At 34.5% G+C, this 8,942-nt stretch overlaps 1 protein-coding gene across 1 annotated transcript; it reads left to right on the plus strand.

Moving 5' to 3' along the window:
• The first annotated feature begins 215 nt into the window (after positions 1-215).
• Positions 216-2,949, plus strand: LOC132287343 (uncharacterized). Its single transcript, XM_059789775.1, has 2 exons — positions 216-955; positions 2,405-2,949. Exons 1-2 carry the CDS (start codon positions 463-465, stop codon positions 2,482-2,484), a joined length of 573 nt encoding a protein of 190 aa, XP_059645758.1. The 5' UTR covers positions 216-462; the 3' UTR covers positions 2,485-2,949.
• Positions 2,950-8,942: the final 5,993 nt, after the last annotated feature.

Consider the following 8,942-nt stretch of genomic DNA (forward strand, 5'->3'; position numbering starts at 1 on the left):
AAGTTGACTCACTTTATATGTATATATATAATTATATTGCTTTCACTTGCCAATTTTAACGTAAATATTCCATTCTTGACAGTTACAAACCAAAGGTGTAGAGAGAGAGAGCCCTCAATGGATGTCCGTGACAGCCGCCCCTACCCATCCGCTAGCAGTGTTTTTTCCCGTTAAAGCTCTCCAAATTTGCAGCAGCATGAGCTGGTCCTACTGGTCCCGTTCCTTCAGATCAATAAAGAGAAACCCCCATTCCTCCTCGGAACGGAATCGGAACGTATCCGACTATTTAATTTTATCGGTGTCCTGCCGATAATTCCACCGTTGGCCGAGGCGGTGACACTCCATTGTCCCGCCAAGGCCTCCTAACATAATTGTATTAGTGATATTCATAGTCTTTCAAAGTTATTGCATTTCTTTGTACTGTTTATATATATATAATCACCATTTAAAGGAAAAAAAAAAATGGGAGAGCCACAGTCTAATACAAAATCTATGTCATCGTCGGCCATTTCTTCCTCGGAGTCCGAAACAGAGGAGTTGGAGCGTCTAGAACACGCCCCGCCTTTTTGGAGGAATCAGAAGAGGTTGTCAAAGCAGCTGTCAATGTGTGAGACTCCTCGGGATATTGCATGGGAGAGGCGGCGCCGCCAGATTCTCAGGCAGGAGCGGAGGAAGAATGGGATAAATGACGGCGATGACTTGACGGACGAGGATCTTAGTGAGCTCAAAGGGTGCATAGAGCTAGGGTTCGGGTTCAACGAAGAGGATGGACAAAGGCTGTGCAACACGTTGCCTGCGCTTGACCTGTATTTTGCGGTGCACAGGCTTTCAACCAGCCCAGTCTCAACCCCCAACAGTAGTGGTTCGTCGTCGTCGATGTCACTCGGAGGAGGCCGGTCCTCGCCGTTCGGAAGCCCTCTCAGTGAGTCTGATGCGTTGAAGATTTGCAATCCAGGTTAATGCATGTTTAACCAATATATGATACAAACATTCATCCAGGATTAGTACACACAGCAAATAAAATAAAATAAAATAAAAATAAATAAACCCTATACTTTTAATTTTTGGCACAATATTCCCTGCCAAAAAAATAAAATAAAATAAAATAAAATAAAATAAAATAAAATAACGTTAAAATTTAGATATTCTTTAAAATGTTTTTCATTTTAAGTTTTGTTTTTCTTTATAATTTTTTAAAATGGAAACTTTAGAAAATTATAGACCGTTAAACTGATGTTATAATAATGAAAATGCCCCTTTATTTAATGGTGCGTAATTTTCAGTTATTATAAAATAACTTTAATGGTGCATAATTTTCAAATTTTTCTTACAATTCTAAATTTTAAAAATTAAAAGGGAAAAGAAAATCTAAAATGAAAACCATTTTAGAGAAAACTTAAATTTTCTTAAATTTATATAAAGGGACATTTTCGTCATTATAACATCAGTTTAATCTTGCGTAATTATCTTTAATTTCTATCTTTTAAATATTTAAAAAGAAAAAACTAAAATGAAAATCACTTTAAATAAAATTTAAATTTTTATTAAGTTATTATGACATAATTCTAATGACGAGAGATGGCAAAAAACCAAGCCGGTTGGGCCCACCCGCCCCGTTTAGAACGGTTACGGGTGGCTAAATGGTTTTGGAGTCAGGATGAGAGTTATGATTGAAAGCCCGAATGGTTATAGAGCGGGAATGGGGAAAGGTCACCTGCATTGCCCTGTTTATAGTGATAATTAAATTACAATTTCGTCGTTATCTTTCATTTTATATTCAATAATACTAGTTCTATAGCAAACAAATCTTTGTTTATTTTATTCCAATCACTAAATATTCTTTTACATTATTCTTATTTGCGAACTTCTATGTATTATTTTGATGTTCCAACAATAATTTAAGTCTTAAATTTCAATTAAGAAGTTGAATCTTATTTTTATTTGAAAAAAAAAATTATTATCATAGTTGAAAATTTATTTTATTATTTACTTTCATTGTATTCGTATTACAATTACAAAAACATTGTACAAAACCCGTCCCGCTCTGTCCCCACCGCTCCTCACCCTGCTCCGCCTCACCCTATTTAATAAGCGGTTTTGGAGCGGGAATGGAGTAGCTATTCTAAATGAGGATTGGGATCGGGATCGGGATGACGTTTCTCGTCCCAAACTGCCATTGCCATCCTTACTAATGACTAAGTAAGATTGAGGGATTGCAATAATTGAATTGTTGTTCGGGAGGGTTTTAGGTCAACTTCATATATATATATATATATATATATATATATATAAATTAGGGTAATTTATCATTTTAGTTTAACTAGATTTAAGGTCGGTGTAATTTCCATTTTTTTTATTGGCATTGATGTACTTTTGACATTTATATTAATTTTTGTGGGTTCAGGTGACAATCCCCAACAGGTGAAGACAAAGTTGAGGCATTGGGCTCAAGCAGTGGCTTGTTCGTTGAGGCAGTCCTATTGAAGGGTGAATCCATTGTACAGAACGATGGAAAGAAGAGACACACAAAGAGAAATTGTGCGTGGGAGTACCGAATTCACGTCTTGGAATTTAAATTCGACGATATTCAATTTAAAATTTGGAAAAAAAAAATTCTTTTAAATTTAAATTTCAAATGACTGATTCGGTACTTCTAAACATACTTATAAATGTACTTGGTGCCAACATAAATGGTGCATGCAACGTTCCAGCCACTTGCCATGAAGGCGATGGAGCCGACTGACTCCATTGATCTGAAGAGAGCTTTGTCCAAGTATTTTGGTTGCTTATGCTTGGATTTTTCTCACAATTTGTTTTGACAGATGTAATTTAATCAAATTTAGTGCCCTCTGAAACACAAACAAATCTCAAGAATTGTTAACATGAACAAATCTCAATTTATTTCTTGGATGGTACCCAAAAATAGAAAGGCTTGCTGGCTTCAACACCATGTAATGATCATTTCACACAACTAATCGCTAGAATTGTTAGATAGGCCCACTAGTACAATCATTATATTTGTGTTTATTAAAAAAAAATTTAAAAATTGAATTTGTTTCTTATAGTTGAAGAAGGTATATATATATATATATATATATATATATATATATAAAAATTATAGACGGTAAATCCGATATATTTAGGTATGTTAAACTGAATAGGATAAATATGAACTTTGCTAATACGTTTGCAACTATTGCCAGCTTTCCTTTAGGAGTATGTTTGCATGAAAGATCTGTATAAGTTTCTGTCAATTGTAGCGTCTCAATTAGACTATATGTGTTGGTTTTGTGGTTTAAATTCGTGCGGGATGAAGTTTTTGGAGTATTTGTACTGGTCCAACTTTTGTGGACCGGTCCAACACCCCTAGGAAATTAAATGCGAGTTGTAGAATTGGGAAATTGAAAACGATAGTGTTAGGAACTGTCCTATTTGGACTGGTCCATAATATATGGACCAGTCCATCACGTCAAATGCATGCGTGTGAATGAGTTTTTGAAGTTTTTGGAAGTTATATATGGAGCAAGATTGAAGACTCCATAAATAGAGATTGGTGTAAGAGAATTAAGGTTAATTATGTCTTTCTTGTGTGCGTGCTTTTATTTGTTTTATTTGCCAATTATGCTTGTGCAATCCTAACAACTGATATCAGAGTTAGGGCGACAACTATTAAAGATGGAAAGAACTTTTAAAGATGGAAAGTACATGGTCGAGAAGTTTGATAGATGAAGGAACTTTAGTCTTTTGCAAGTTTAGATACGGGATTTACTTATTCACCATGGTCTAGGACAGGTTTTTGGCACGAAATCGAAGAAGATGGAAGATGCAGATTTGGAGAAGATCAACTCAAAAGCAATGAGTGTGATTCTATTAACGTTGGCGGATTATATTGTGTATTACTTGATATAAAAAGATTTAGTAGCGGACATGTGGAAGATGTTGGAGAATTTGTATACGGAAAAGAATCTCACCAACCAGTTAGTCTTGAAGCTAGAGTTGTATTCCTTTTAGAGAAAAATAGGTGTAAGCTTATAAAAATATCTTGGTGAGTTCAAAAAAATTATTTGTCATTTATCTAATGTTGATGTCAAGTTGAGTGATGACGATAAAACAATTATTTTGCTAACATTGATATGCTATACCCACAAGTGTTTATTAGCTTTATGGGAGAGATACAATCTCAGTGGAACAAAAGTACTTTGTTCTCTAATGAAAACTTGAATGATGTAGAGAGTCATGTTGCTCAAACTCAAGTTCTTATTATTCAAGAGAAGAAGAAATTCGGAGCTTCAAGAAACTTTATGCCATTATTAGAGAAAAGATGCTACAATTGTGGGAGAAAAGGGTTTAGTGGTATTATCCAGAAAGAAATGAGAGTGCATCTGCTACTGTTGTTGTGTCTGAAATTATGAAAGAAGGGAGTGATAATGATGAAGCATTATCAATCATTGATAATAAGGGAGATGCTAAGAAGTGATTAATACTTTATTATGGTTGTTCTTTTTATGTGTGTCCTCATAAAAAGTGGTTTGCCACCTACAAACCAGTAGGTGTTGAGGTATTTTATAGGGGATAATGCTTCTCGTGATATTATAGAAATTAGAACAATCAAAATCAAGACAACGAATTGTTTTTTAAGAACCCTAACTAATGTATGTCATATTATAAGTGTTAAAAGAAATGTGATCTCTATGGGAGCATTGGATTCCAAGGGTTGTTGGTGTGAAGTGAAGAATTGATTGATGAAGATCAATAACCTTTATATTTTTGGAAGAAAGATCAATAACTTTTATATTTTGTTGGGAAATACTATGCTGGGTGGAACAATTGCAAAAACATAATGAAAGCCTATTTCGAGATCTGCTTGAGTGGAAAGAGAAGGAAGAAGTCTTGGCAATTGCAAGAGCACCAACATTTATCTCAGAAGCAAGAAAAGTTCGATTTGGTGATATGAAATTAGATTCTAGATTCAATTATTTGAATTTAAAAATTGCTAGGAATAAATGTGTGGTGGAATGGCGAAGAATGACAAGAAGAAAGAAGATGTAGGTTCAAAGTGGAGGGATTTTTAATTAAGGTCGAGCTATGAAGTAGTGCGTAAAGACCGAATTCGAGCCAAGGTGGAGATTGTTGGGTTTGTAGCTTAAATTCGTGTGGGGTGAAGTTTTTGGAGTATTTGAACTGGTTCAACTTTTGTGGACCGGTCCACCACACTGGGTAATTAAACATGAAAATGTTAAAGGCTATTGGAAAAGTTGCACAGGTCCAACTTATATGGACCGGTCCAATAAAGCTAAAGCTTGTAGAACTAGGAAATTAAAAACGATAGTGTTGGGAACTGCCCTATTTAGATGGTCCAAATATTATGGATGATCCAAATATTATGGACGATCTAAATATTATGGACTGGTTCATCATGTCTGATACATGTGCATGAATGAGAATCCTATTCTTATTTATGAAGTTGTGGTGAAAGATTGATATGTTAACTCCTGGTAAGCAAGTGTTGGAATTCTTGTCCACCAAGGAATTAATTTGAAGACTCTAGGAATAGAGATGGGTGTGAGAGATTAGGGTTGAGAGAGATAATTATGGAAGGAAAATTTGAGTTGAGTTTTTGATGAGAGAAAGAGTGTGTAATCAAGTTTTGACACCCGTAACCTGCCAGTGTGGTAACTCGCCCACACCTTCACCTTCCTGGACGATATAGGACATGATGAAGAGAGCTTTGTCTAATGTAAATGTCTGATTCGGTGCTCCCAAACAACCTATAAATTAACCTCCATTGTTTCAAGTACATTCTTTCCTGAATTTGTTAGACCTTTATACACTTCCCATATTACTACGTTCTTACATAGGAACTCGCTACGTGTCAGCAAACTATTGGTTGTTAACCTTAATTTTTATTTTATTTTTGGATTTCCAGTTCTCTTTACACTCTCTCTAACCTTTCTCAACAACTTCTAAAAACATAATAATAATAAATAAATAAACCTCTATAGACCTGTGAAGACCTGTCATTTTTTCATTTTTCTGTATTTTTTTTTTCCCAGTTATTTTTTGGGTTCGGGTTTTGTTGGACCAGGCCGAGTTAAGTGCTCGGGAATATTTCTTGACACTTCTCTCATTTCATCCCTGCATATTTTACCCTTATGTCATTATGAATTTGTATTGCACTTTTATGTGTTTTATCTTTTATTTCCTTGGGGGTATTTGTGCGATTATCTTTTGAAGATATTTTTATTTGGGATTTTTGTGCGATTATCTTTTAGAGATATTTTCATTTGGGGAAATAGAGTGATTATATTTTGGGATATTTTTCATTGAGGGAATTTTGTGCAAATAGTGAAAGTTTGTGCCAAATGTTGTGTTTTGATTGGGTTATGTGTTGAAGTGGGATTGGTGGCATGTGGAGGTCTAGGACATTGACAAGTGGAGGGTAGAGATACGCGTATGTGAGAGAGGTAGTGTTAGGGTTGGTGTATGTGACTTATATCATTTGCCTTTACTAATTTTTTCTCTTACACTTCTTCTTCCTTACTTTCTCTCACAAGACTCCATTGAGGCCACACCTTTAACCTTCATCTTCATTGATATTTTGGGCTTTCCATTGAAGGAAGAAAGCTTGGGAACTCAAAGGTCAACATAACCCATTCTTTTGTTTTGTAATTGGGACAATTTTCTTCTTAGATTGCTAGGGCTGCTTTCCCTAGTGAGGTAGGGGTGTAGTATAATTTTAACCTAGTGTTTTCATTGTATTTTGGAGAGTATCATGTGTTATGCTTGTGTTGTGTGAGTTGTGAGGGTTTTACTTAAATTTTTGCTTTTAACCTAAGTTTACATGATGTTATAAAACATGAGTATTAATGGTTTTGTAATTCAATTGTTCATATGATTATGTGATTTAATTTGACTTCCTTGATATTTGTGTTTGGTTGCATTTATATGACTTTCATGTATGTGCTTTAGTATAGAATATATATGAAATCTTTTGAATGAGTTGTGTAGAAATTGTATATTGGTTTAATAACTTTTGTATTGTTGATTTAAACATTAGGTTGCTAGAGTACTTTGGAAGTTGTATTGCTAGTATGATGATAGCCTTGTTGCTTGGATATATATACAATTGTAATGTATATCCTCTTATCTATATTCATGCCATGAGTTAATGTTGAGGAACTTAGGGCATAGTTTGTGTGAATTGTAAACTTGGTGTGCTTGTCGAATGCATTACTTGTCTTAAAATGTATATAATACATTAGGAGATTCTTGTTGATTTTTGGGAGATACTTGGACAATTGATACTTTGAGAATGCGATGATGAGTTGTTGGTTTTTTTTTTTTTTTTTTTTTTTTTTTTAAAGAAGGGGAGCATGATGTAGTACAATAATGAACAATACATTGTGTAAACAGTGTTTTCTAGTTTCTACTTTCTGTTTTAGGAAAGATTTCATTGTTTTAATTTCTTATTATTTTAGTGTCTGTTTTAGAAAAGTTTTCATTGTTTTAATTTCTTAAGTAGTTAGTTTTGTTTTAGGAAAGTTTCCATTAATTTAATTTCCTATATAGTTTAGGATTTTCTTAGGCCTATAAATACATGATATTGTAATAGTTTAGGAAACAATTTTACTATAATCAATATCAGAAAATCGAGAGTTTCTCTCAACCTCTTCTAATGGATTCGAGTGTTTAAAGAATACGTTGTTATTCTTAATTATTTTTCTTGCTTTCATTGATCCACTGCGTTAATACCCCAAAATTTTTCCTGAGGATACTACAAAGGTACATTTGCTTAGATTCAACCGAATATTATGTGCCCTAAGCACATCAAAAGTCTCCTGTAAATCTGTTAGGTGGCACCACTATTCTTCAACCCGAACGGATTACAGGAATACAGACCAATGTAAGTGATGAAAGAAATTTTTTCACTGTCAGGAGCATACATGGGGATCTGATTGTATCCAGAGTAACAAATCTATGAAACTCAGTAACTCATGTCATATTGTTCCTTCAACCAATATATTGATCATTGGAAAAGGAAAACTATCCTTAAGGCAAACCTTATTTAGATTTGTGGAATCAACATAAAACCTCCATTTGTTGTTTGCTTTCTTGACCAGGACCACGTTTGACAACCAATTAGGGTATTGTACCTTCCGAATAAAGTTTGCCTTCAGGAGCTTCTCTACCTCCTCTGATATAGCGAGGTTCCTTTCTGGAGCAAACACCCACCTCTATGTGTGTCTGGTTTGAAGGATGGATCCACATTGAGCTAATCCTACACAATGGAGGGGTCGATGCCAGACATGTCGTCATGTGTATGCAAACACATCTTTGTTGTGTCTAAGAAGTTGAGTGAGTGAATTGTGTATGAGTGAGTTGAGTAGTGACCCTATGCTTATCTTTGTTTACAACTATTGCTAGTTTTCCTTTAGAGGTATGTTTGCATGCAAGATCTGTATAAGTTTCTGTCAATTGTAACGTCTCAATTAGAGTATATGTGTTGGTTTGTGGTTTAAATTCATGTGGAATGAAATTTTTGGTGTATTTGGACTCGTCTAACCAGTCCAACACCCCTAGGAAATTATATGCGAGTTCCGGAATTGGGAAATTGAAAATGATGGTATTAAGAACTGTCCTATTTGGACCGGTCTATCACGTCTGATGCATGTGCGTGAATAAGTTTTCTATTTCAATTCGGATAGTTTTTGGAAGTTATGGAGTAAGATTGTAGACTCCATAAATAGAGATTTGTGTGAGAGATTAGGATTGAGAAAGAAAAAGAGATAATTGTAAAGAGAAAAAAAATGAGTTGAGTTTGTGGAAAAAAAAAAAAAAAATAGCGTGTAATCATAATTCTAACAAGGAATTGATTTGAAGACTCTATAAATAGAGATTGGTGTGAGAGATTAGGGTTGAGAGAGAGAGAGAGATAATTGTAG

Source organism: Cornus florida, unplaced genomic scaffold (assembly GCF_030987335.1).
Source record: "Cornus florida cultivar Cherokee Brave unplaced genomic scaffold, ASM3098733v1 CherokeeBrave_3.0.0_Hap2_Chr02, whole genome shotgun sequence".
Lineage (NCBI taxonomy): Eukaryota > Viridiplantae > Streptophyta > Magnoliopsida > Cornales > Cornaceae > Cornus > Cornus florida.